Raw genomic sequence first — 26,787 nt, 5'->3', positions numbered from 1 at the left:
GCCCTGACTTCTGTAACCTCCCACATCCTCTCCCCTGCCTGAGCCCCACCCCCCACTCACAAGTTCCCCAAACCCCTACTTTGAGCCTCCCATCTTCCACTCCACAATGTAATTTCTTATAGAGATAGAAATGTAGCCGTGTTAGTCTAGGGTAGCTGAAACAAAATACAGGACTATGTAGCACTTTAAGGACTAACAAGATGGTTTATTAGATGATGAGCTTTCGTGGGCCAGACCCGAAGTGTGTCTGGCCCATGAAAGCTCATCTAATAAACCATCTTGTTAGTCTTTAAAGTGCTATAGTCCTGTATTTAATTTCTTACAGGTACTGTCCTATCACAACCCCTCCCCCAACTTCCTGTCTTAAGCCTCACCCTCATGCAAGGGATGGTGCCCAATAGAACAGTCCCCGTAAGAAATGTGTCACTTTCACCCCTGGGAGCAGCTCAGCCAGGCAAAGGGGCTGCCTGGGGCAGGACATTAGCCCTGGAGGGCAGGGGTGGGTGTGGCAGTGACATCACAAGGGCCTTTTGCAGCCCCTCAGCTTATTGGCTAAAGGAGGTTGGGAGGTGATGACCTCACAGAGAGTCCATGACAATGGCCAGGTGGGACAGGCTGCAGGGCAGAGGAAACCTCAGAGATTTTGTTGCAAGGAGTCTCAGAGCCCCCCATGGCTTTGCTGCAGGGAGTCTCCTGGTTGAGATCTGACCTCGAGGCCAGAGAGAGAATGAGGGTCACAAGCACTAGTGTGAGGAGGAGCCTCGTTGGAGCCTTCTCCTTTCCCTCCACTGACTGATGTAGAAGTCAGACGTCCCCGTGGAGAAGGGAAGAGCCTCGAAGAGGGGCTATGTTGATACAGCAGGGGAATTAGCTCAAGTGGTAGAGTGCTTGCTTAGCATGCAACAGGCAGTGGGATCAATGCCCACATTCTCCACTAATGGGGCAAATCCCCATTTTTCTTCTCACACATAGAGCCAGCCAGGGGGCTAAATGTCTCCAGTGGCCCCTCCCTCTTCCTACTTTGTCTCCCCAAAAGCCAGTCAGGCTGGGGCAGAAAGCTGCTGGCACTCAGCCTTCCATTGTCTGGCGGTGACAGAAGCAATGGAGACAGGCCCCAGGGGGCAGAGTTGCCTCCTGGGAAAGTGCCTGCTACACAGGGGAGAGGCAGCAGCTCCCTCCACATGGTCTCCAGCTGGATCCCTGGGGGTGGAGCTTTGGCTGCTTCCTTGCTGGCCTAACAAGAGAGCTCTTTGCCCCGCCTCTATGAACTCCTCACAAAGCTGATTGGCTGGCTGAGAATGCCACTCAAGGACACAATCACTCAGCTCCCTGGCATGCTTTGAGTGATGGAGCAGACTGACAGGAGGTGTCGGTGGAGCAGGTCACCAGCCCAGCCCCTGAGCTCAGCCCATGAGGGAGGCAGCCAGGCAGGAGTCAGAGCTGGGCAGGGCCAGGGGATGGGAAAGGGGCGAGTCAGAGAACAGAGACAGGGCAGCAGTAAAGAACATCCACAAACCCAGCCCAACTGCTTGTCCGGCTGCCATGCGAACCACGACTCCATCCACCACCAGTCCACAGTGCTTTCCCCAGCCCCACTGGGCTACTGCTGAGTGCGCCACAGAGCGTCCTGTAGTGTTGCCCATGCAGGAGAGGGGAGGGGCAGTTTGAGTCACCCAGCTCTGCCCCTTCTGAAAATGACAAGTGTTGTCTTAGCAGTGAGGGAGAGGGGGAAAAGGGGCCCTGAGGTAAACTCTTGGGTCACAGCTGCTGTAACATTTGGTAATGAGGTGAGAAAAATGACTAGGCAGTTGTTATGTGAAAGTTCAGGCTGGCTTCCCTGACTGAGAATCAAACCCAGACCAGAGCAGTAAGAGTGCTGGATCCTAAACACTAAACCACCAGGGACACATGAAACAAGCTCCTTTGCTCACATACACTAGCCTTTCACAGGCCATTTTCTGTCCACTTCAGGATGCGGGAGAGGGTCCATTCTCCCTTGCCCAGAGGGGACAAGAACAGCCAAACAGAACATCAAAGCAACAAGACTGGGCCATGCCAGTTGTCCAACTAGCCCAGGATCCTGTCTCAGGACAGCAGCCAATTTCATTGTCCCAAGGGAATCCTCAGCACGGACAATTATTACATGATCCCTCCCATCACCCATTCCCAGCTTCTGGAATACACCAGCTAGGGACACCTGCCCTGTCCATCCTGGTGAAATGCCATTCATTGTGGCCCCCTGGGTTTCCAAAGTTGAGTAGCTCTGCATTAAGGGTTCTTATTAATGTCAAGAACCTCAAGCAATGTAAAGCCAGAGTGTGATGGAACTGGAAAGGAAAATATTGCCACTAGAAGGAATTTTCTCCAAGGTGGTACTTGGCTTTGAACCAAGGTCCGCTTGATGCGCAGTTAAACACTCTACCACTGAATTACACCCTCCACGGAAACAGATATATGCAGCCACTGTTGGGAACAGGGCAGGGAACAAGAGGCTTTTGTGTAACACACATCTCAGATGGGACAGATCCTCACTGACCCCAGATTGTGACTGGTCCTAACAAGGGATTTGCCCTGAAAGCAGCAGAGCTGGGGCAGGACAGAGAGTCCTGAGTGATGAAGGGGATGGAGGGAAGCCAGGAGAACAGAGACCAGCCTGATAGCTGAGAGCCCCAGGTGCCACCCTTGGGTGTCAGCTGTAGGTACCATGGTGTAAGGGGCATTGTGGGAATAAGAGTTGGGGCAGCAGGAAAGGGGCCAGCCCCTCACCACCAGCGAGCTGGTGGGAGAAGATGGGAGGGAATCCTGCTTCCTCTCATGTGCAAAGGCAGCACTTTTCCAATGCAGCTAATTCTGCCCTACCTGCAACCTGTCTCCAGTGCTCCTGCCACTGTCTGGCCCAGGAGAGCTGGTGTCCAGCAGCTCTCTGCCTCAACATGGCTGGATTTTGGGGAGAGCAAGTAGAAAGGGGGGGGTGGCTATTGGAGCCACTTAGCCCCCTGGCTGGCTCTGACAATAAAAAGAAAAATTGGGATTTTCCCCCTTATTGGAGAATGGGGGCATAAATCCTAGTATTTCCTGCATGCAAAGAAAGCACTTTGAGCTAACTCTCCTGCTATATTAGCAGGGGCCTTCCTGGAGGTTCTTACCTTCTCTACAGAGACGTCTGCCTTCTAGGTCAGTTAGTCGTGGGAAAGGAGAAGGCTCCAAAAAGGCCACAAGGGCAACTCTCAAGGAGACTCCCTACAGCAAAGCCATGGGGGGGGGGGTCTCTGAGATGGCCCCTGCCCTGCAGCCTGTCCCACCTGGCCATTGTCATGGACTCTCTGTGAGGTCACTGCCTCCCAAACTCCATTACCCAGTAAGCTGAGGGGCAGCAAAAGGTCCTTGTGACGTCACTGACACACCCCTGCCCTCCAGGGCTAATGTCCTGCCCCAGGCAGCCCCTTTGCCTGGCTGAGCTGCTCCCAGGGGTGAAAGTGACACATTTCTTACAGGGACTGTTCTATTGGGCACCACCCGTTGGGCGGGGGGAGGCAGGGAGTTACAGGCACATTGCTTGCTCCCAGAGCACTGGGACGACCATGGAGCAGGACTCAGTGGCCAGTTTGTGGTACCCAGGGCTTCAGAATGGAAGTCAGAGCCCTGCCTTGCTAGTGCCAGTCACAGCAACCTCTGCACCAGCTCCAGGCTTGTGGTTTCCTTCTTCCCAACGTTCCTTTCCAATCAGCCTTTTCCTGAACCAGCAGTTCCATGGGTGGTCAGGGGAGGCCTCTTCTGTGTTCCAGAAGGACATAGGAAAATGGGAGCAAAGACTACAACAAGGCATCAATTTCCCTCAGCCTAGAGCCAGCGAAGGGAGTAGAACAGGTTTCTTCACCTTTCTCAGAAGCTGGGAACACACATTCTCTGAGGCCCCGTCCTGAGACTCCCTCCCTTTAGTGCAAGGGAGCACTAGGCAGAGCCTGGCAGCTGCTGGAAACAGATGTGAGAACATCAGCGAGAAACACAAACTCAGCCCCCTGCATTTCTAGCCAGGCTGGTAGGTTCCATGGCCCCAGCACATCCCAGCCTTCTGCTGAGCCAGCCAGACACAACACCATGCGCCACTGGGCATTAGACACCCAGCAGGAGGCACAAAGTTCTCTTCTCATCAGCCTGAGTGCAAGGAAGCTAAAGCACATGGAATGGGAGGGTTTTGCAGCAACCAGACAATGAAAGTACCAGTGAAATTTGAACTCAGATTGTAGAATTCAGAGTCCTGAATGCTGCCCCCTACACCATGGGACCAACAGAAAGCCTGTAAAGTGAAGAGGCCCAGGGCCAAACTGGAGTCAAGGGAAGCAGGAGTCAGGAAGAGCCCCAGTCTACACAGCTACTTTTTGTGCAAAAATGGACCCTAATTAATTATGCAACTAAAGCATGGCAATATGCTTAAGCATGGCAATCAGCGCTTAATTTCCATATACTTTTGTGGAAGAGAGGTGCAGTATAGAGATATCCTAGGTGGTAGAGAGCCATGAAGAGACATAGACTCAGGAAAAACCCTGTGCTGCAATCCTTAGTTAAACCAATTAAAAATAATTCACCAGTTCAGACATGATTTCTAAGCCCCCACACAAGGAAAATAATAAAACCAGATGGCCTCTCTAGACTACTCCCTACTTACACATGTCTAGCTACCCATTGCTAAGATGGCATGGCCTAATGGATAAGGTATCTGACTTTGGATCAGAAGATTGAGGGTATGTGCTCCTTTACAGTCGTGTTTTGTGTGCTTGGGGTCCTGCTACCTTGTACCTGCAACAATATGGTTTTTTTATAGTCCTCTTGCAAGGCCTGTAGCTATTTGGTGAGCCTAAACTAAAGCATTCTTCTGTAGCCAGACTGAAGAGCGGCAGCAATGAGCTGTAAAGTATAGAGTCACATTCAATCTAAATGACATTTAAATAGTGTCACACTAGACCATGAGATCTAGGGGTCCGATCCTAATGACACCCACTGTCACCAAGGAAGAAACAGATCTCAGGATGGGTAGAGAAAACTTAGGTAACAGCATTTTGTCTGGCATAAAATTGCTTATCAATAGTTGTGTTTGTGCAATTGGCATTCTAGGATTATTGTCCTCACTTTCCTATTGTTTGTCTGTGTGATCGCTGTCTGAATTGTAGCTGTTTCTGTCTGCTGTATAATTAATTTTGCTGGGGGAAAATCAATAAAGGTGATGGAGTATGATTGGTTAGGTAAATCATAATAGTATGTTAGCTTTGGTTAGTAAAATCATATTAAAAGAATTAGTTAAGCAGGACTCAATTTCCACTATATAAACTGGTGTCCAAGGAGACCAGGGAGAAGAAGGAAAAGAGGACAAGAGAAGAGGAAGAAGGAGGGAAAGGAAGGAAGAAGACCATGAAGGAGGGGGGAAGACCTGGAAGCAGAACTCACCTCCAAGTCAGCCTCAGACCAGAGCGGCCAGGACCTGCTGCATGACCATTGAAATGGTTTGCTGTGTGAATTCTGTGGGTCAGGTGATGTCAGGCCTGGGCACTGAGAATATTTACCAGTTTCCCGGGCTCATTTTTTCCTGCAGCTGTGATGGCTGAGTGGTTAGAGAAAAGAAACTGTACCCCCAGTAAAAAAGTTTGGCCAGGCCGCTTTTGTTATAGTGGGCTGCAGTACTCCTTGAGAGAAACCGGCCGCACCCTTCCTGCATACCATTGCCTTTAGAAAAAGGGAAGGTGTAAAAAGGGGAAAATAGCCTCAGATTCTCCTGCCTGTCACCTTGGTGTGAGAACTGCAGGGCTTACCTGGTCGCATGAAACCTGCAGTTTCGGCCCAACCCCTGGGACACAGACCCCCCCACTTGGTGACCATTGGGCCATATATGGTAATATGCAAGCACGGGAAAGCAATGTGCAGATTTGGGGATAAATACCCATCGCACAGTTCGCTCGAAGAGGTCTTCACAACACACGTACCACTGTGCATGTGCCTTCTCGTATACTTCAAAGCGCTGCCGGCTTGATCAACGGACCAGCCACCTCCCCCGACTCTCGGGCTTAACCAAGGACTTCGCAACCGAACCGATATCTGTGAAATGTTCCATGTGCTGTGTAAGTTGGTATGTATGATTTGATTTTTTCTTGTTGTATAAGCTTAGTGTTGTAGTTGTTTTTGGGTAGTACATAGAGTTTGTAGTTATCACTGTTATTTAATTAGTGTAGCTGGATATTTTAAGATTAGACACTATTTCCCTTGCCATTCCCATCCTTACATCTCTGACACGTTTAACTAGAAATCATAGAATAAATACTGTAAATTTATTATCAACACGGTCTATTAAAAATCTTAGAATAAATACTATAAATTCACCACTGTCATAAATAAATATTTTTTATTTGATAAAACTGTCCACCTGGTTCTGTCCTTCCCCCTTTGGGCATGCATCATCAGACCTGTGATTCTCACGACATGGTTAAGGCGTTGGACTCGAAATCCAATAAGGTTTCCCTGTGCAGGTTCAAATCCTGCTCACAGTGAGGCCTGTGTTTTGGCCACACCCCTTCCTAGGGCAAGATGGTACCCAAACCCTGAGAAGAACATGCCTGTCCCATCAGAAAGGACACATGGAGAAGGCAACAGAGGCTACAAAAGCAGGAGAGAACATGGATTGCAGGGTCCTGCCTAACAATAGGAAAACCAGTCTGGCTTTCAGCAGAGCCACCTCTCCATGGACACAGCCAGGGGACCAAGTGCCTCCAGTGGCCCCTTCCTCTCCCCAAAAGCCAGCCCTGGTTGGGGAGAAAGATGCTGGGCCCAGCGGCCTCCCTTCACCTAGCAGAGGTAGAAGTGATGGAGACAGGCCCCGGGGGCTGAGTTGTTCATGTGAGGAACAGAGACTGGGCAGCACAAAAGAACACCCATGAATGTCAGTGAGAGGCAGAGGTGGCAAAGTGGCAGCAGCATATTTCACCGTAAGGGACCTACAACTGGTGTCTTGGGCAACTGGGACACACTGCTCTCCTGCCTTCCCTCCATCAGCTTCATCTCAGGACTCTCCGTCCTGCCCCAGCTCTGCTGCTTTCAGGGCAAATCCCTTCTTAGGACCAGTCACAATCTGGGGGTCAGTGAGAGTCCATCCTACCTGAGGTGTGTGGGGTACGAAGGCCTCTTGTTCCCTTCTCAGCTCCTAACACTGCAAACATCAGGGAGTGTAGCTCAGTGGTAGAGCGTTTGACTGCAAGTTGTAGGCTTGTTGGTTCAAATCCAACTGACCATTTATTTCTCCAATTCAATTATATTCTAGGTTTCTATTTTTTGGATTCTTTAAATGAATACAAATTCTTACTGCTGTCCTGTGCCAATGCACATAAACCAGACAAACCTGTCCCTCAGCTGGAGCCAGCTCAAACCTGCTGTGTGTCTGGATTCTGTTTCCATCCTTTCAACAAGGGTGTGATTTGGAAGCCCAATGGCAGGTCCTTGGTCTCCACAGGCTGTGCTGTGCAGAAGAACAAGAACCAGGGTCTGCAGAAATACTAGGTTTGAATGACAAGATGTTGATGCAGTTTATTAAAAGGCTTCTTCCTTGGCAAAGGCATTGTGTTTGTGGATTGGGTATTTTTTGGATGACTGGGTGCTTGCAGATGCAGCTGTGCTTTAGCAAATAAGAATGATACAAGTTGTGAGTAACCCAGCACTTCTGGAAATGGGAGTGGAGTAAAAAGTACAATATTTTCTAAAAAATCCCAACTTGATTAAACGTCAAAGTGTGACAAAAGTAAATTATTTGAGAAAAGTACAAATACCCAAAAAAGGTCTTGAGTCGTGTAATCAAGTATTTCTACTTACTTTCCACCTCTGCCTGGCATGCAGGGGTTCTTGGACCCTTGCTGGTCTGCAGATTGGCAGTTTGTTACCTCTGACTTAGAGGAGCCTCAGGAACTGCAGTTTCAGGAAGAAACAGCAAGAGATTTTGATTGGCTGCCAGGTGCTCCACATGCTAATCAGGAGGCATGTTTCTGTAAACAGGGACACAGAGCATATTCTAATATACAGATTTCTAAATCTGGTGGAGTGTGTTTGAATGGGACAAGCACTTTGCTAATATTATTTCTGTTCTTGAATTTTCTAAGTGTTCTGTGAAAACATTCCCCATGAGGAGAAAGTGAATGCACATGAGGGTGGGTGTGTTGCAAACAGAGGCCTGTTAAGACTGTACTTTCAAGGATCATTTCTATAGTTGGTAACTAAAGAAATATAGCTGAAAGTGATTGGTCTTGCTAACCATGAGAATGAGTGACAGTGTTTTCTTTGAGCAGGAAACAAGCAGACAGTGTTGCTTTAATGTAATAGTTGTCTGCTATTGATGATTGCTCATTCTTTCCTTTTGGGAAGCTGGAGGAAGAAAGAACAGGCTGAATGGTTGGTTATTGTCAAAAAGTTAAGTTAGTTTTGAAGTAGAGAAGAGCAGGGATTTCACTTTATCATTCTGTCCCAGCTTTTCTTTAATTCCTGGATTTAATTGTACTATTTGGCAATGTCTACACTGGCATGATTTTGTGCAAAACTTGCTGCCTGTCCACACTGGCAGGGAATACTTGCGCAAGAACACTGACACTCTAATGTGTGAAAACAATGCTGCTTGGACAAGAGCTATGAGGCTCCTGCTCTGGAATAAGCCCTCTTCTGCAAGTGTTCTTGCGCAAGAGGCCAGTGTAGACAGGCAACATGAATTTCTTGCGCAAAAAAGCCCCGTGGTTAAAATGGCACATTTTTTTTACACAAAGGCACATGCCAGTGTAGACCTCTTGCTCAAATACTCTAATGCAAAAATTCTTGTGTTAAAGAGTATTTGTGCAAAATCTTGCTGGCAGTAGCCAATTACTCTAATGCAGGGGTAAGGAATGGTGCCCCTGGCCTCTGTCAAAGGCTGGAGAAGGATGGCAGGAGACAAATTGCTTGATAATGATCTTTGGTCCACCCCCTCTGGGGCACCTGGTACTAGCCACTGTCGAAAAACAGGATACTAGGCTAGGTGGATCTTTGGTCTGACCCAGTATGGCCGTTCTTATGTTAAAGTTTGATCTGTGTTTGAAGCCTTTTCTGCAATCAGAGCTGTTATGAGGTGACTCTCTTGTATGTTTTATCTGATGGTTAGTAGGGCAGGAGCACCGACTAAAGATTTCCCTGCAGTCAGAGCAGGTAAAGGGTTTCTCTCCTGTGTGGTTTCTTCTATGTCTACCAAGCACTGACTTCTGACTGAAGCGTCTCCCGCAGTCAAAGCAGCTGAATGATTTCTCTCCTGTGTGGGTTCTCCTATGTCTAACAAGGTCTGATCTCTCCATAAAGCTTTTCCCACAGTCAGAGCAATTGAAAGGTTTCTCTCCTGTGTGCGTTCTTCTATGGATAACAAGGTGTGAGTTGCAACTGAAGCTTTTCTTACAGTCAGAGCAATTGAAAGGTTTGTCTTCTGTGTGGGTCCTCCTATGTCTTACAAGCTGATTGCTTCTACTGAAGCCTTTCCCACAATCAGAGCAGTTATGGGGTGTCTCTCTTGTATGTATTTTCTGATGGTTTGTAAAGTGAGAGTGCTGACTGAGGCTTTTCCCAGAGTGAGAGAACTTAAAGGGCTTCTCTCTCATATGGGCTCTTTGAAGTTCAATAAGAGTTTCACCATCACTACAAATGCAGGGTGACTGTTGATAGGGGATTTTCTGTTCAACAGTTTCTGTGTTTCTTTTCTCCCCTCTGCTCCCGTGACTGGAATTACCCTGTCCCTCTCCTGGATGGTTTCCATGCTGCCTTTCTGGTCTATGCTGACTTTCTTAAGTCTCTCCCTGCTCATGTATCTGGGAAACATGCCCTTCAGATCTTCCCACTAACACCCCACATGGAGCCATTTGCTCAGGTCCTTCCTCCTGAAGACTCTGATCACTGTTCTCATTCAGCATCCCATCACCTGCTGGGATGGAGAGAGAAAGCACACAGGAGTCATTCCCTGAGCTGAACTGAAAGAAAAATTCTGAGTGGTGAACAGAAAATGGGGGAGAAACCCAAAGAATGGCTGGAAAGATTCAATAATCATGAGCTGAGTTCACCCTGCTCTCCCATAACTCTTTCCCCAACCAGCACTCTCAGACTGGAGTTGAGACAGGCTGAAGAACCAGTCAGACTTGATGAAAACACACAACCTACATCTGCTATGCAAACACAGACATTGGTTTGAGTCAGTTTAGCTGATTTCTCACCTGTGTGGGTGTCACTTATAATCTCCCCTTCCTCACAGCCTTGGAGATCTGGGATCAGCAGCTCTTCCCTTCGCTCCACCCAGGAGATCACATGAGCTTTGGAGACTGGAAATCCTATTCGGGGAGCAATTAACCAAGTGCTGATCTTGTTCATTAAGGTCTGTGCCATTACTGCTTCCAAAGCCAGGATCTGAGTCTCCTACCCAGACAGGCTCCTTCCCCACCTTCCAGAGACTGGTCTCTGGCTGGTACAAGATCCCAGGACACACTAATTCCATCCTCCCCCCACCCACTACCATATTGGGAATAGCCCAGCTGACTCCCATGGGGAACTGAGCGCTCTGCTGCACTCTTACAGGATACAACTCAATCTCCTTTAGGGCCTGTCCCATACTTGGGCAGGACAGGAACACACTGCTCATAAGGAGAGAACTCTAAGACTTTCAGGACTGACAGACGCCCCTACCCAGGGCTCATATTTGAGCTGACACATGTTAGGTCTCTGGGGCTGGGAGGGAAAGGATCCAGCAGAGCTCTAGAGCCCTATTGGCTCTGCCCACAAAGCTCTTGGCTGGGGGCTGGAATTGCCCTGCTCTTGGGCTCAGATGCTCTACTTGAGCCAGAAGGAGGCAGGGGAATTGTCTGATCAGGAAAATGAATCCTTGGCTGGCCACTTCAGGCCCTGCCTATGGTCAACACTCCTGATCCTGACTGACTGGTGGGCCCTGTCAGCAGCCCACAACAGCTGTCAGTCCTGCAGACAGCAAGGGCAGTGCCGGCCTGTTCCTGTGGCCAGCCAAGGTGGAGACAGGATGGGCTGCCTCTCTGCTGCTTTTAGATGCTCCTGCAGCTTAGCTCCCCTTCTGCAGTCTTGGTTCTACTCTGCCAGCAACAGCGGCCCTCCTCTTGTGGCCAATCGGACCTGCAATTTGGTGCTTCTCTGGCTTGCACAGAATCTACCAGAGGCAGGGAAGGACTCTGAGTTGGCGTCTTCCTTCCAGGGGCTCAGAACAATACCACAAGGGGACCCTGCAGACGCTAAGAGCAGCTGCAGCCAGCCCCACAACTCTGGTCCCTGCCGTTCCTGCCTGGGCCCTTCCACTGACACCTCCGGCCAAGGCACAACATGGGCAAGATGGCTGGACCCACAATGAGACCTTCGCTGTGGGAAGAGCAGCACCGCTATTATGTCACTGAACCACCTCTCACACAGGAGTCAGGATTACTGGGGCAGATAATGCTGATATTGGGGGTTCGGGCAATGAGGGAGCCTTAACCAAACCCAACCCAGCTGCTCCAGAACCCACCCAGCTTTTGTTACACAAGGAGACAGGAATCCTCACCCAGCCAGCTCACAGCCTCGTAATTCTCCTGCATCACATCCCTGTAGAGTGTTCTCTGGCCCGGGTCCAGCAGAGCCCATTCCTCCTCAGAGAAATACACAGCCACCTCCTCGAAGGTCACCGGCTCTGCCACGGTCATTTCCTGTCCCCACCTCTGCAGGCTAGGGGCTGAGCTGGAGTCAGACATGGGTGTTCTGCAGCCTGTCGGGGAGAAGGAGAATCGGAGACATTTCAAAAAGGGCTTTAATAATTTCCACACCAAAATTTACTCACACCAAAATAATTATACCCACCAGGAGACATTACATTGCTGGGGGAATATTATCAATGTCTCCCTTGGTCACAGACCTTTGTTTGGCATTAGTAATGCCTCTATTGTCTCCTTAAACTTTAGTCAGTTTCCAGAGAGCAGCGCCTGGTACAATAATTCCCTCTTTATAGTTCCCAGCACCAGACACATCTACCACCCCACACTGGTGTATAACAATAGCCTGCTACCTGGCCAGTGTGCTAGGGCAGACCTTTTTCGACCAGATCAGATCCTACAGGATCTGTTGTTCCCTCTCCAGTGCTCCATCATTAATAGCAGCTATTGTGCTGTGTACCATGCCCCTAAAGAAAGGCCCATGGGAAGGGGGTGGTATAAGGTACCATATTCCCCTATCCTTAACAAAGAACCTGGACTATTTTTCATCTGTGGGGTAAAGGCTTAGAAATACCTGCCAGTGGATTGGACAGGACGGTGTTCCCTAGGACATGCTGTGCCTGGAGGATTAACGGTACACCCAAACATTGCAGCTCCAGGTATTACAAACCTTGGAAGCTTCCTGCATCGATCCAAGAGGAAATTTACTATTAACCCTCTTGTGAGATGCCCCACAGGTTTTCATCGATTTACCCGTGCATTACTGCCTTGTTGTAGCTGAACTTGAAGAAGCCATAGAAAATTGGTTAGGGCAACTAGAAATAGCTTTCAATCACACTGCAGATGCCCTAGACCTGCTCAACGAGCAGATCCAATCAGTGGCCCGCTTTGCCCTGCAAAATAGGATAGCTTTAGATGCAATTTTGGCTCAACAAGGAGGAGTCTGTGCTGTAATTAATAAGTCTTGCTGTTTCTATGTAAATCATTCAGGGCAGATTGAACAGGATGTGTCTGCCATAAAAGGTGAAGTTAAAGTGTTACATGCCGTAACTAAAGATGGAGAAATCTCATGGCTAAGTTGGGGTATGTCTACACTACAAAGTTAGTTCGAACTAACGGACGTTAGTTCAAACTAACTTTCCTAGGCGCTACACTAGCGCTCCGCTAGTTCGAATTTGAATCAAACTAACGGAGCGCTTAGTTCGAACTAGGTAAACCTCATTTTACGAGGACTAACGCCTAGTTCGAACTAGCTAGTTCGAACTAAGGGCTGTGTAGCCCTTTAGTTCAAACTAGTGGGAGACTAGCCCTCCCCAGGTTTCCCTGGTGGCCACTCTGGCCAACACCAGGGAAACTCTATGCCCCCCTCCCGGCCCCGGACCCCTTAAAGGGGCACGGGCTGGCTATGGTGCCCGTGCCAGGTGCAAGCCTGCCAGCACCCAGCTAGCAGACTCTGCACCTGGCATGGCACAGAGCCACCCACCCGATGCCCCCCAGCCCACCCCCTCTTGCCGGGACCAGGCTGGCGGCTCCCGGGAGCAGCAAGGAGTTCCGCAGGTTAACTATTTGCTTTGTGAACAACAACATTCTCTTACTAGTTTGAAGCCTGCTACCCATTCCTTTCCTTTGGTGTCCTCTAGTCCTTCTTTATGGGAACTCAGGAAGAACTTTTCTGTATGCACCCTCTCCACCCAACCCCTGCTTTTAGAGACCTCTATCCTGTCCCCCCTCCGTCTCCTCTTTTCTAAGCTGAACAGTCCCAATCTCTGTAGCCTTTCTTCATCTGGGACCTGTTCCCAACCCCTGATCATGTTAGTTGTCCTCCCTTCTCCCAGCCTTTCTCTTCCCCTCTCCCACCTCCTTTTCCCAGTCTCCCCCAGTTTTTTTCAATAAAGACAGAGTCAATGTTGGAAGAAACGTTATCTTTATTTTGTACATCAATAAGAAGGGGGGCTAGGGAAGGGTAAGTGGAAGGAGGTGAGGGAGGAATGGGGTATGAGCCCCCGATGGGGACGACTGGGCTGGCTCTGCGGGCTTCTGGGGGTGGAAGCTCTCCTGCAGCCCCCCGATTGCCCCCTCTCCCCAGATGGCAGCCTGCGGCAAGTGCAGCTGGGCTGATGTCCGAGTGGTGTGATGTGCCCAGTGTGGGTACTCCGGGCACTCCAAGCCAGAACTTCTTTGCAAGTGGGGCACCCCTTAGAACTGTGTGTCCGGGGTGGGGGTCGGGACCCTTTAAGCGCAGCCCTCGGCTAGCCTGAGACAGCAGCTCCATGCTCTAAGTCCTCCTTTTATGCCCTGCCGGCACTGCTTCCGGCCATCCTTAAGCCCTGTTCAGAGTCCACTCAATGTGGACTTGCTAGTTCGAATTAGCAAAACGCTAATTCAAACTAGTTTTTAGTTCTAGATGCGTTAGTTCTAATTAGCTTAGTTCGAATTAACTAATTCGAACTAAGTTAGTTCGAACTAGCGCTGTAGTGTAGACGTACCCTTGGTTAGCCCAACAGCTGGGACTCTCCTTAACTCCTTTCCTACATTCTATCATAACCACTGTTTTGATTATTTTGATTGTAGTAATTGCCTTTTGTATAATATTGTGTGTTGTAAGATACTAGGTTAATGCAGCCATTTCCTCTGCGCACATTCGATATACAGCGCTGGGAAAAGATCCCAGCCAATTCCTTGACCACAAGCACTCTAATCAGGCCATTGGGTACTTTTAGATTCCTCCAAGGTGGGCAAGAGGTGCTGGCACTCCATTGTCTTGCATTCCCAGGACTGGTGTGTCGTATCAGGGGGTGGAATGTAGCTAGACAGCCCCCCCCCCATCACATCCATCTTGTTTGCCCCTCTGATGTGCCTGGAGAATGCAGGGCAGAGATGAGCAATAAAATCAGCATAGCCTTTGAAGCCTCGATGCGAGGCCAGGCTATGCCGGCTCATCTGACCCTGGGTAAGCTGAAAACATAGATATGAGAAAGAACGATTAAGGCAATAAGTAACTAACTAACATCCGTTAGTTTGAACTAACTTTGTAGTGTAGACATACCCCCACCAGTGCAAATTTAGTTCACAACTCCCTTGTAAGAACTGGTGTCACAAAGACGGACCAGCACCATTTGGCATCACAGATAAGAAAGAGAAATACGGGACCCCATGGTTATAAAGATGGGTCCAGCAGCACACTCACTTTGAGCGTCAATCTACCATCTATATGCTGGTCGGGTTAGGTGATTGACCTCCCGAGGTCCACGGGGATGCACACCTCGTATTTCGTCTTTTCGAGGAATTGAGGGACCGATCCTGGCCTGACACGCTGGGATCGAGCGATGCAGAAGGGGGTAAAAATTGTACCCATATGTGTCCTTTTGTTTTAGTGCATGCATAGAATAGAGCTCTTTAAAGATTAAGCTGTCACTTGGTACCATTATTTCTATTTTCTATCTTCCTTCTTCCTATGTAACCATAAGATCTGTATTTGCTAGCAGTTAAGAAATAGAGCAATAGGCATTGTAACCATATGATTTATAAGCTTCTTTAATAAACCTGTAACTGTTTAAGCTGTAACCTGACTCCTTCAGTTGCTGTAATAGAACCAAGCACAATTTAAAAGAACTTGAGCAGGTCATAAGGGACAGATATAGGAAGAGCTGGGTCATTTGGATCATGTCGCTTCCAGAGGACAGATCTGTAGGGACATCTCTCAGTCTTCCCTAGGCTGCCCACTGCAAAGGGATCCTGTATCCTAGCAGTTAAAATCTCAGATGTAATAAGCTCTTCCTATAAACTCTGGGGCGTCTGTCAGCCTGTTGGCTGCCCTCCGCGAAGGGATCCCAATCCTAGCAGACTAAGACACGGATGTTAAACTCCTCGGGATGCCCGTCTGTCTCTACTAAACTGCTCACTACGCCGGGGCCTTGTGTCCCAGCAGTTGAAGACTCGAGTGTGACACACGCACACACACACACACACACACACTGCCCTGACCATCGGCTGACACAGGCGGAGAAGGGGAATTGAAGACATTTCAAAAAGGGCTTTAATCCTTTCCACACCCCAATTCTGCCCAGGCTCTGTTGCTGGTGACACACATGCTGGACTCTGCAGTTTTGGGCAAATGCTGAGTCTAGATATTCCATAAACACCACACATGAGTTAGATCAGAAAGCCACATTTATTTTTCTCAATATCTGGCTTCAGTTACATTACCTTGCCTGCAACAATGGGATTCAGTTCTTAGCACCCAATGTTTCTGCTAACAAGCCACATATTCATCTGCCTGAACATGGACATAGGTTTAATTTAATTTGGGCTGCAGTATTTATAATCCTTACTCTTCATGCATTGATTTGCAGCCCAAACTTTGGTTCTCTCATCTGACAGAGACTGTATATACTCTCTCCACAACAGAGAAGAAGTGAAGTTAATATGAGTATTCAGATTCATATTATTAAAAACATGTGCTGAGTGTTTGCAGGATAAGACCTTAAAATTCATGAATTCAAGGCATCAGAAGCTATCCTTAGTCATGCAGTCTGTCCCCTCTGTGGCACAAGCCATTACACTTAGCCCAGCTACCCAGGCGCAAAGCTCTGTTCCCCCACAGCATGTTTTCTAGAAAGTCGCCTAGTGTTGATATGAAGCCATCAAGAGATGGAGAACCCACCAGTTCTTTGCTCATTTGTTTCAGCAGCGAATCCTCTTACCCATCAAATATTTGTGCCTTTTCTCTAGCCTGAAATTTTCCAGCTGCAGCTTTCAGTTATTGGCTCTCACTGAACTATATCCATTAGACCAGGGATATAGTGGATGGCGGGGGAGGGGAGGGAAGAACTCCAAGATTTTGGAAAGTGGTTGAGAGCTGCACTCTTCCAAGACATTAAGCAGGAAATAAAGCGTATGGGATGGACAGTGGAAGGAGTTTGGGTGAAGGAGGCACATGTGATTTGGAGCACTGGATTAGCAAACTACTCATGAGATATTTAAAGAAAAGTTAATTTAGAGAAGTGGCTGAGTGGACAAATAAGGGCTGAGGGTTTCTGACCATGAAGAGTTTGCATACTTGAATGCAAGAAGAGAACAAAGCGTTTGGGTATGTGGAGTGGGGGGCAGGAGTGGGGGGCAGAAAATTAGGAGGGGGAGAGAGAGGTTGGGGTGCCAGAGGCAGGATTTAGCCAGGAGACTTACCTGAGTGACTCCCAGCCAGCAGCCAAGCACCTCTCTGAGGCAGGCAGGGAGCCTGCCCAACCCTCGCACAGGCTGCGGGGCCATGTTGGTGTGTGAATAACTATGAGCCGGAGGGGAGGAGGCACGGTGCTTCCTTTCTGGCCAGACACCAGCCAATGAGATTGTCCTGGGGGTGGAAGCAGTGCCTGAAACTTTCCCCCTTCACCTCCAGGCTCACCTTCGCTTTTAGTGGCTTGCAGGTGGGAAGTGGCAAGCACGGAAGAAGCCCATTGCTCGCCAAGCATCAGTGGGCCAGATCCGATGGCCTGGCGAGCTAGATACGGGGCTGTATTTTGCCCAGGCCTGCACTAGACTAAAGAGCCCTTGGGGATACAGCAGTTTCTTACCATGAACAAACCGATACCGTGGAAGCCAGACAGCTCCCAGCCTTTCAGCCTATTTATTGTTTGAAGCCAACCCCATATTGAAACTGACCGAGCTGCGAAATCCGAGCCTGAAGATGCCGTCTGTTGTGTGCTTGAACTTCACCCCTTTAGCATCACACCCCGTAGATCAGTGATTATCAAAGTGTTCACAGGTCCCCATGCAGTGCCCCTGGGTCTCCTCACTGATCAGTGGGTGAGATTTAGGGCTGTGTGCACCGTGGTCACTGGGTTTGGTTGGTAACTTCAATGACAATCCCATGAAGATGTTTTCACTGGAATTTTCTCATTTAAAGAATCTCCACCTGCAAACTCACCCTGTCTGAACGCTCCCAGGGATTTTCCTCTTGCTCTCTCCAGTGCCAAGGGCAGAGTGTCTGGAGGGGGAAGAGATAAGGGAGGTGAGATTCCAGGCTCTCCTCTTTATAACAATGTCCCCATGCTGAACTCTGCATTTCACTTGTATCAGAGACCAGAGACAAACTCCAGTGTTTAGTATGAAAAGGTCTGAAACCTCCCGTGTTCTCTCTCGCTTGGGCACCTCCCAACAATGGAGCCAACATCTCTGCAGCCTCATCCCCGCCCCAGGAGACACAAACTGAAAGTGAGATTTACTTTTCCCTCCTCATCCCCTCACCTGGTTTCTCTGTCACTTACCACCTCTCGTCATAACCTAGAGCTGCGCTGGGGGAACACGTTGTTATGACATTAACTTTACCTATTTTGATCCCTTGACACCAAGGGGAGGTTTAGAGTTTGCAAACCCCTGGCTTTATTTGCAAGCAGTTGGGTCTGTTTGCTCAGTGCCTCTAAGAAGAGCAGCATGATGGGGCCGTCATTCTCCATGTGGGAATTGAGACAGGGGAAGGTTGGCTTTAGAGGCCAGATTCAATAGTTTCTAATACCTTTATTATTGAGTCTTGGGGGCCAATCCTTCACTCCTTGCCCTGGGCTGAATGTGCCCAGTGCCCAGCAGTGACAGACCCATATTCCAGCCCCACAGTCCTGAGGCAGCCAGTCCCCGGGTAGGTGACAGCTCTAGGAAATATCTGAAGTCAGACTGTGCCACTGAATGGGGAATTCCAGAGTCTGCTGTGTGAGGGTGAGACCCTCAGAATTAAGTGAGTGAGGGTATGTCTACACTACCCCGCTAGTTCGAACTAGCGGGCTAATGTATGCATACCGAACTTGCTAATGAAGCCCGGGATTTGAATTTCCCGGGCTTCATTAGCATAAAGCCGGCTCCGCCATTTTTAAAAGCCGGCTAGTGCGAAACCCGTGCCGCACGGCTACACGCGGCACAGGCTAGATAGTTCGAACTACGTAGCCATTCCAATCTATCTGTACACCTTGTTCCACGAGGCGTACAGATAGTTCAGAATAACTACGTAGTTCGAACTATCTAGCCCGTGCCGCATGTAGCCGCGCGGCACGGGGTTCGCACTAGCCGGCTTTTAAAAATGGCAGAGCCGGCTTTATGCTAATGAAGCCCGGGAAATTTAAATCCCGGGCTTCATTAGCAAGTTCGGTATGCATACATTAGCCCGCTAGTTCGAACTAGCGGGGTAGTGTAGACATACCCTCAGAGACATTTCTATCCAACATCTGGCTGTAGAGCCCCGGGGAGATGTGGTGCCAACATCAGCTCCAAGCTCTTTCCCTGTGCTGTGCAGTGTGACAGGAGTGCGAGCTACCTACCTGCTCAAGTTGTTTCTGACGTCCTAGAGTAAAGAGACAGAAAAGAATCTCAGCTGCACTGGGCACACACAGGGAAGGCATTTTGCAAATATGGAGAAGAGACGCCCTGACCTGGCCCCAGGGCCATAGATTCTGTGAGCTAATGGGGCTTTGCCATCTCCAACAGGTCTGTGCCTGTGACTCTGCAAAGCACAAGAGTCACTCGCATGGTAGCAATGCACATTCTGAGTTACACCCAGATCTGAGGGCTGGACCTCAACGCTTGTGATTCAGGAACCTCCCTTCCCTGGGTATGTCTACACTACAAAGTTAGTTCAAACTAACATCCGTTAGTTCGAACTAACTTTCATAGGCGCTACACTAGCACGCCGCTAGTTCGAATTTAATTCGAACTAGCGGAGCGCTTAGTTCGAACTAGGAAAACCTCATTTTACGAGGATTAAGCCTAGTTCGAACTAGCTACTTCGAATTAAGGGGTGTGTAGCCCCTTAATTCGAACTAGTGGGAGGCTAGCCCTCCCCAGCTTTCCCTGGTGGCCACTCTGGCCAACACCAGGGAAACTCTCTGCCCTCCTCCCGGCCCCAGACCCCTTAAAGGGGCACGGGCTGGCTACGGTGTCCGTGCCAGGTGCAAGCCTGCCAGCACCCACCCAGCAGACCCTGCACCTGGCACGGATCGAGCCACCCACCCGATGCCCCCCAGCCCTCCCCCTCTTCCCGGGACCAGGCTGGCAGCTCCCGGGAGCTTGCCCAGGACCACAAGCGGCGGGCACCCACCTGGGCTAGTGCAGACATCTTGGACCTCATCCACGATCTCCACACTAGGCACAGGAAAGTGGCCAGCTATGGCAGGAGAGCTGCCAGCCTGGCCACCCAGGAGACGTGTGCAAGAGAATCAAAGGGGGCCACTGATACCCCCAACCCTGAGCTTACAATGGCCGTGCTGGGTCAGACCAAAGGTCCATCTAGCCCAGTAGCCTGTCTGCCGTCAGCGGCCAACCCTAGGGACCCTGGAGGGGATGAACTGAAGACAGTGACCAAGCCATTTGTATCGTGCCATCCCTCTCCAGCCTTCCACAAACCTTGGACAGGGACACCACTCCTACCCCCTGGCTAATAGCACTCCATGGACCCAACCTCCATGACTTGATCTCACTTCCCTTTCAACTCTGTTCTAGTTGTAGCCTTCACAGCCTCCTGCAGCAAGGAGTTCCACAGGTTGACTCTTTGCTTTGTGAAGAACAACTTTGTTACTAGTTTGAAGCCCGCTACCCATTCCTTTCCTTTGGTGTCCTCTAGTCCTTCTTTATGGGAACTAATGAAGAACTTTTCTGTATGCACCCTCTCCACCCAACCCCTGCTTTTAGAGACCTCTATCCTGTCCCCTCCTCCGTCTCCTCTTTTCTAAGCTGAAAAGTCCCAGTCTCTTTAGCCTCTCTTCATATGGGACCTGTTCCCAACCCCTGATCATTTTAGTTGCCCTCCCCTCTCCCACCCTCTCTCTTCCCCTCTCCCACCTCCTTTTCCCAGTCTCCCCCAGCTTTGTTCAATAAAGACAGATTCCATTTTGGAAGACACGTTATCTTTATTTTGTACATCAAGAAGAGGGGCTAGGGAGGGGTAAGTGGAAGGAGGTGAGGGAGGAATGGGGTATGAGCCCCCGATGGGGAGGACTGGGCTGGCTCTGTGGGCTTCTGGGGGTGGAAGCTCTCCTGCAGCCCCCCAATTGCCCCCTCTCCCCAGATGGCAGCCTGCAGCAAGTGCAGCCTGTCTGATGACTGAGTGCTGTGATGTGCCCAGTGTGGGTACTCTGGGCACTCCAAGCCAGGACTGCTTTGCAAGCGGGGCACCCCTGAGAACTGTCTGTTCGGGGTGGGGGTCGGGACCCTTTAAGCACAGCCCTCGGCTAGCCTGAGACAGCATCTCCACGCTCTAAGTCCTCCTCTGATGCCCTGCCGGCACTGCTTCCTGCCATCCTTAAGCCCATTTCAGGGTCCACTTAATGTGGACATGCTAGTTCGAATTAGCAAAACGCTAATTCGAACTAGTTTTTTAGTCTGGATCCGTTAGTTCGAATTAGCTTAGTTCGAATTAACATTGTAGTGTAGACATACCCCCTGTGTGGGAAGCTGGGATGTTTTTCCCTCTGTCTCTCCTGCAGGAATTCACTCGCTGGCTTCTGACACTTCCCCTCCAACTCACTGATCCGCTTGCTGTGACGGGAAATCTGTGCGGAGAGTTTTCCGTCAGCGTCAGTCTGGAGCCTTCCAATCTGCTCATTCAGCTTCTCCAGCCGGGCCAGCAGGAGTCGCTCTTGTTCCTCCAGGAACGGCCGCAGCTGTTGAAACTCGGCCACTATCTTCGGCCTCTCGGCTTGTGTCGAGCGAGAGCGTCTGGAAGCACCAACAACCAGAGACAGACGGGCCCGACAGGCCCTGCACAGAACGTGCAACATTCAGCCACAGAGGGGGCAGCAGCGAGCAGCCTGAGGCCCCTGCCCGGCCGGAGCAGCCCCCCACAGGCAGCACAGGAAGGTGGGTCACAGCACCGCCCCCCAGCCCAGCTGTGCCTCTCCCCCAACTCCCATAAGCCGAGCTGCAGCCCCCCCTCACCCTGCCTGGCCAACTCCCCCCCCGCCTGTGTGAGCCCCTCTCACAACCCCCCCCCCACTGAGGCCCTGCCCCACAACCCTCCTCCCCTTGCCGGAACAAAGGCGCAGCCACGCACCCAGCAAGGGCCGCTCCACAGACACAGGAGGAGGCAGGTCAGGAGCAAGGCCCCCGGCAGCCATAGGCCCACCCGTGAAACTCATGCATGTGCGGCACGGGGCTCTCCCAGCCTCCGTGAGAAGCGGGAGCACCCGGGAGCCAATGAGGCACCGCGGAGGGAAACAAAGAAAGAAAGAAAGAAACAAACAGCCCCGCTCCCCCATCCACACAGAGCCCCGCCCCCAGGGCACCCCCAGTGTTAACTACCCAACCCCGCCCACCTCGCTCTGCTCCCCGCTTCTCTGAAGCAGCGCGGCGAATAAGGGCACCAAGGACTGCCTGAGGGCGCGTGGCGCATGCTCAGTGACCGTAGCAAAGTTCGATGCCTCCCTCTACTCACTCGCGGAGTCAGACGATGCTGCGGGCCGGGAGTGATGGGTGGGAAAGTACGAAAACTCGGCCCCGGCGCTAACGAATGGAGGGGCCTGATGAGATCGCGCATGTGCAGACAGTCAGTGACTCTGCTATGAGTCCAGTGCCAGCGCTTAGGTCAGACCGGGAGCTTCCTGGTCACTCACCCTCTTCCCAGCAAGTCCCTGGGGGTATGTCTACACTACAGTGCTATTTCAAATTAACTTAGTTTGAATTAGTTAATTCGAACTAAGCTAATTTGAAATAGCACATCTAGACTTAAAAACTAGTTCGAATTAGCATTTTGCTAATTCGAACTAGCGCGTCCTACCGGTTCCGGCAGGGCATCAGGTCAGTAGTTGCTTTGTGTGGCTGCTGTCTGAGGCTATCTGAGGCTCATGCTTAAAGGGACCCCCCTGGAGAGCCAGTTCTCAGCTTTTCCGCTTGCTTGCCTACCTTGCCGAGGGACAGGTGTGACGGACTGGGCCGTGTCTGGGCACTACTGAGGGCATCCGCTCAGGGCGAATTGCTCAAATCCGGGGCTCCTTACAGCCCCCAGACTGGTGACCTCTCCAAACAGGCCACAAACCAGTGCCACAGAGTGCTTCAGCTGCCTGCCTGAAGCCTCAAGAGCAAAACCCCTCCAACACCCCAGCAGTATCTGTGCCCCAGATGGCCCTGGGCCTATACACAGGTGGGGGGGTCCTAGCACCCAATCCCACCTACCCCGAACAAGTTCTGTCCAGTTCCAAGAAACCAGCCACAGATCCCTGGTCAATTTACCCTCTGGACCTTACCCACAAATCACGCTGGGCCAATCCTTTAGAATCTAAAACTAAACGTTTATTATCACAAGAAAGAAAAGCCTGAGAGTCAGGTTGTTAAAGAATAGTACGTTACATGCACCGAATCTCCCAGGGTATGTCTACACTACAGCGCTAATTCGAACTAACGTAGTTCGAATTAGTTAATTTGAACTAAGCTAATGCGAACTAGCGCATCTAGAACTAAACACTAGTTCGAATTAGCGTTTTGCTAATTCGAACTAGCGCGTCCACACTGATTGGACGCAGGGGGGCATTTAAGGGCAGCTGAAACCGGTTCTGGCAGGGCATCAGGTCAGTAGTTGCTTTGTGTGGCTGCTGTCTGAGGCTCAGCTTAAAGGGACCCCCCCTGGACAGCCGGTTCTCCTCTTTTCCTGCTTGCTTGCCAACCTCGCAGAGGGACAGCAAAGCATTGGTCTCTGTGCCCGTCTGTGTCGGTGCTTCCCTTCAGGGGGGCCGCCGCAGGTGGCAACGTGGAGCCACAACTCGCCCTGCACCTTCTGGTGCACTTTCTGGACTTGCTGCTGCAAGCCTGCCAGCAATGGCTCGAGGCTGCCTGGCACCACCTGGTGCACGTCAGCCCCCTGCCTCTCCGCCTGGCCGCCCTGGGGGCCGTGGAGGAGCCGCGGCGGTGTCCCGGCACCGGCGTGCCACGCCGCGTCTGGCGTCTGGACACCAGCACCGACTGGTGGGACTGCATCCTCCTGGAGTGCTGGGAGGACCGACAGTGGACCCAGAAATTCAGGATGAGGAGGGACACCTTCCTGGAGCTCTGCAAGTGGCTTGCCCCTGCCCTGCGCAGAAGGGACACTTGCATGAGGCCCGCCATCCCCCTCCAGAAGCGTGTGGCCATCGCCCTCTGGAAGCTCTCCATGCCGGACAGCTACCGATCCGTTGGGAACCAGTTCGGCGTGGGGAGATCCACCGTCGGAGCGGTGCTCATGCAGATATGGCACTCGTCGGCCACCGAGCCGGGGGGGAGGAGGGCTGCGAGGAGGGGATGGGCCGCCCCAGGGACAAAGGGGGGACGGGAGGAGGCGAAAGCGCCCCGCACTGGAGGGGTCAGGCTGTCCCGGCTGTACTACATGCCGCCAGGGGGGTTGCTACCGGGAGTGGGGCGCGGGGCACTGCCAGGGCACGAACGCTCCCAGCCACCCGGGCGCCCCACTGATTGGCGCTTTGCTGTGTCTCTCTCCGCAGGTGGTCAAGGCCATCAACCGGGTGCTGCTCTGCAGGGTGGTCCGCCTCGCCGACCCGGACGCCATCATCCGGGGCTTCGGCGCCCTCGGCTTCCCCAACTGCAGGGGGGCCGTCGACGGGACGCACATCCCCATCCGTGCCCTGGAACACCAGGCATCCTGGTACGTCAACCGCAAGGGGTACTTCTCTGTGATCCTGCAGGCCGACTGTGACCACCGGGGACAGTTCACGGACATTAATGTGGGCTGGTCTGGCAAAACACACGACGCCCGGGTGTACCGCAACTCCTCCGTGTGCCAGGGGCTGCAGGCTGGGACCTTCTTCCCCGACCGCCACATCAGGGTCGGGGACGTGGACATGCCCGTGTGCCTGGTGGGGGATGCCGCCTACCCACTGCAGCCCTGGCTCATGAAGCCCTACACGGGGCACCTCAATCCCTCTCGCCAGGCCTTCAATGCCAGGCTGACCAGGGCCCACATCGTGGTGGAGGGGGCCTTCGGGCGACTGAAAGCCCGCTTTCGATGCCTCCTCACTCGTCTGGACCTGGCCGAGCACAACATCCCTCCTGTGGTGGCAGCATGTTGTGTGCTCCACAATTTGTGTGAGCAGAAGGGGGAGGCTTTCCTGCCAGCTTGGATGGCTGAGGCTGACCACGTGGCTGGACACTACGGTCAGCCCCGCACCGCCGCCATCCGGGAAGCCCAGCAGGGGGCCGTCCGGATCCGGGAAGCCCTGCGGGAGAGCTTCCTGGTGGAGGAGGAGGACTGACCTCTCCCTTGCATGCCCCACTGGGGCCTTCTTCCACCCTACCCCCCTTCCCCTTTCCCCTCCCTATCTACTGTAAAATAAAGACACCTGTTTTTCAAACAAAAACGTCTGTTTATTTAACATAAGTGGGGTGGGGGGAGAGAGGGGGGAGGGTGAGAGAGGGGAGGGGGAAATCTGGGACGAGGGAGCTGGAAGGGGAGGGAAGGGAGGAAGGGAAAGGAAAGCTCAGTGGTGGGAGTCCGGCTGCCTCTCCCGTCTCGCCACACTGCGGGTCCGGGGGCGTCGGTGGGAAATGGTTGTGGGGGGGGGGGCAGGAGGGACAGGGGGTGTGGAGGAAGCAGGAGCGAGAGCAGGAGGGGGAGAAAGAGGAGCAGGGGGAGCAGGAGGAGAAGGGGGAGCAGGGGGAGCAGGGGGAGGAGGAAATGGGAAGCGGTCGAGCAGGCTCTGGAGGTGGCCTCGCAGGGCACGGCCCTGCTCCTCCAGGGCCTCCAGACTCCTCCGGCGCAGCCTCAGGTCCTCCTGGACCCAGTGGTCCTGGGTGCGGAGCTGGTGGTCCATGAACCGGAGGTGCCGCCTTTGGTACTCCTCCTCGTTCCTGGCTCTCCTGCTTGCCCGGGCACGGGCAGCTGCTGCAGGCAGTGTGGTGCACCCTGCAGGCCCAGGTGCTGCAGCTGTGGTGCAACAAGACCAGCGGTCAATTACCCCAGGGGCCCAGGTGTGTGAAACCCAGCTCCCCTCTGCAAGGCCAGGGCCCCTGCAGGATCCCCAGCTGCTGCTCCTTGGTGGGCAAGGCCCAGGCGCACGGTCCCGGGGCTCCCTCTCGCCCCAGCCCCCCGTACACATAAGGGGAACACGATGGTACTCACAGGTGGACGCCTCCCCAGCCTCGGACAACACAGGCGAGCGGCTCTGTGGGGTGCCTCGGGGGTCCCGGGTCCTGGGCAGGCTGGCGGCAGGCTCCTGGCTCTTAGAGCCCTCCTCCTCCTCCTCCTCCGTCTCCAGGAGCGGGCCCTCTGCCCCGGGGTCTATCACGTCCCGGGGGGGCAGGGACGGCATGAGCCCCCAGAAGGCGGTCCAGGGCGTGGAAGTGGGGGCAGGCCTCCGGGTCGGCCCCTGGCTGGCAGGCCCGGGAGTAGGACTGCCGCAGGTCCTTAATTTTGCACCGGGCCTGCTCCCGGCTGCGCTAGTGGCCCCTGGCAGCCAGGCTGGCAGCCATGCGGCCATAGACGGCCACGTTCCTGTGGCTAGTGCGGAGATTGTGGACATTGGAGGTTTCCCCCCAAACCTTGATGAGGTCCATGATCTCCGCACTTGACCAAGCGGGCGCCTGCCTTTTGCGCCCCCGGGCAGGCTCCTCGGAGCCGCCAGGCTGGTCCTGGGGAGCAGTGGAGGGCTGGGTGTCCTCGGGTGGCTGGCTCATGGTGTGGCCTTGCAACTGGCACAAATTGTGTAGCCAGCCCGTGCCCCTTTAAGGGCTCCGGGGCCGGGAGGGGGGCAATAGAGTTTCCCTGGTGTTGGCCAGAGTGGCCACCAGGGAAACCTGGGAAGTCTTAGCCTCCCACTAGTTTGAATTAAGGGTCTACACAGCCCTTAATTCGAACTAGGTAGTTCGAACTAGGCTTAATCCTCGTAAAATGAGGTTTACCTAGTTCGAACTAAGCGCTCCGTTAGTTCGAATTAAGTTTGAACTAACAGAGCGCTAGTGTAGCGCCTAGGAAAGTTAGTTCGAACTAACGGACATTAGTTCGAACTAAATTTGTAGTGTAGACATACCCCCAATCCTCGATGCAGGCTCTAGCAGAGATGTTACAGCTGCTGGTTTAAAAGTTCTTGTTGCA

General features: G+C 52.1%; 1 protein-coding gene and 1 non-coding gene across 2 annotated transcripts in view; one reads left to right on the top strand and one right to left on the bottom strand.

Moving 5' to 3' along the window:
• Positions 1 to 3,499: 3,499 nt before the first annotated feature.
• LOC142821510 (zinc finger protein 688-like) overlaps positions 3,500 to 26,787 on the bottom strand; it is a 43,821-nt gene continuing 20,533 nt past the window's right edge. Inside the window, exons 2-5 of the mRNA XM_075912657.1 lie at positions 17,659 to 17,718; positions 11,591 to 11,791; positions 10,248 to 10,361; positions 3,500 to 8,018 (exon numbers count right to left, since the gene is read on the bottom strand). Of these exons, the coding sequence (XP_075768772.1) occupies positions 7,924 to 8,018; positions 10,248 to 10,361; positions 11,591 to 11,777 (396 nt within the window). The 5' untranslated portion in view covers positions 11,778 to 11,791; positions 17,659 to 17,718 and the 3' untranslated portion in view covers positions 3,500 to 7,923. The remainder of the gene's footprint in view (positions 8,019 to 10,247; positions 10,362 to 11,590; positions 11,792 to 17,658; positions 17,719 to 26,787) is intronic.
• LOC142821666 (small nucleolar RNA U3) lies at positions 8,209 to 8,423 on the top strand. The gene has a single exon (XR_012898354.1). It is a non-coding gene; the product is annotated as a small nucleolar RNA U3 (small nucleolar RNA).

This window comes from Pelodiscus sinensis, chromosome 31 (genome assembly GCF_049634645.1).
Source record: "Pelodiscus sinensis isolate JC-2024 chromosome 31, ASM4963464v1, whole genome shotgun sequence".
NCBI classification, from domain to species: Eukaryota; Metazoa; Chordata; order Testudines; family Trionychidae; genus Pelodiscus; species Pelodiscus sinensis.
Note: the sequence above shows the minus strand (reverse complement) of the source record. Positions and strands in the feature narration are given on the sequence as shown.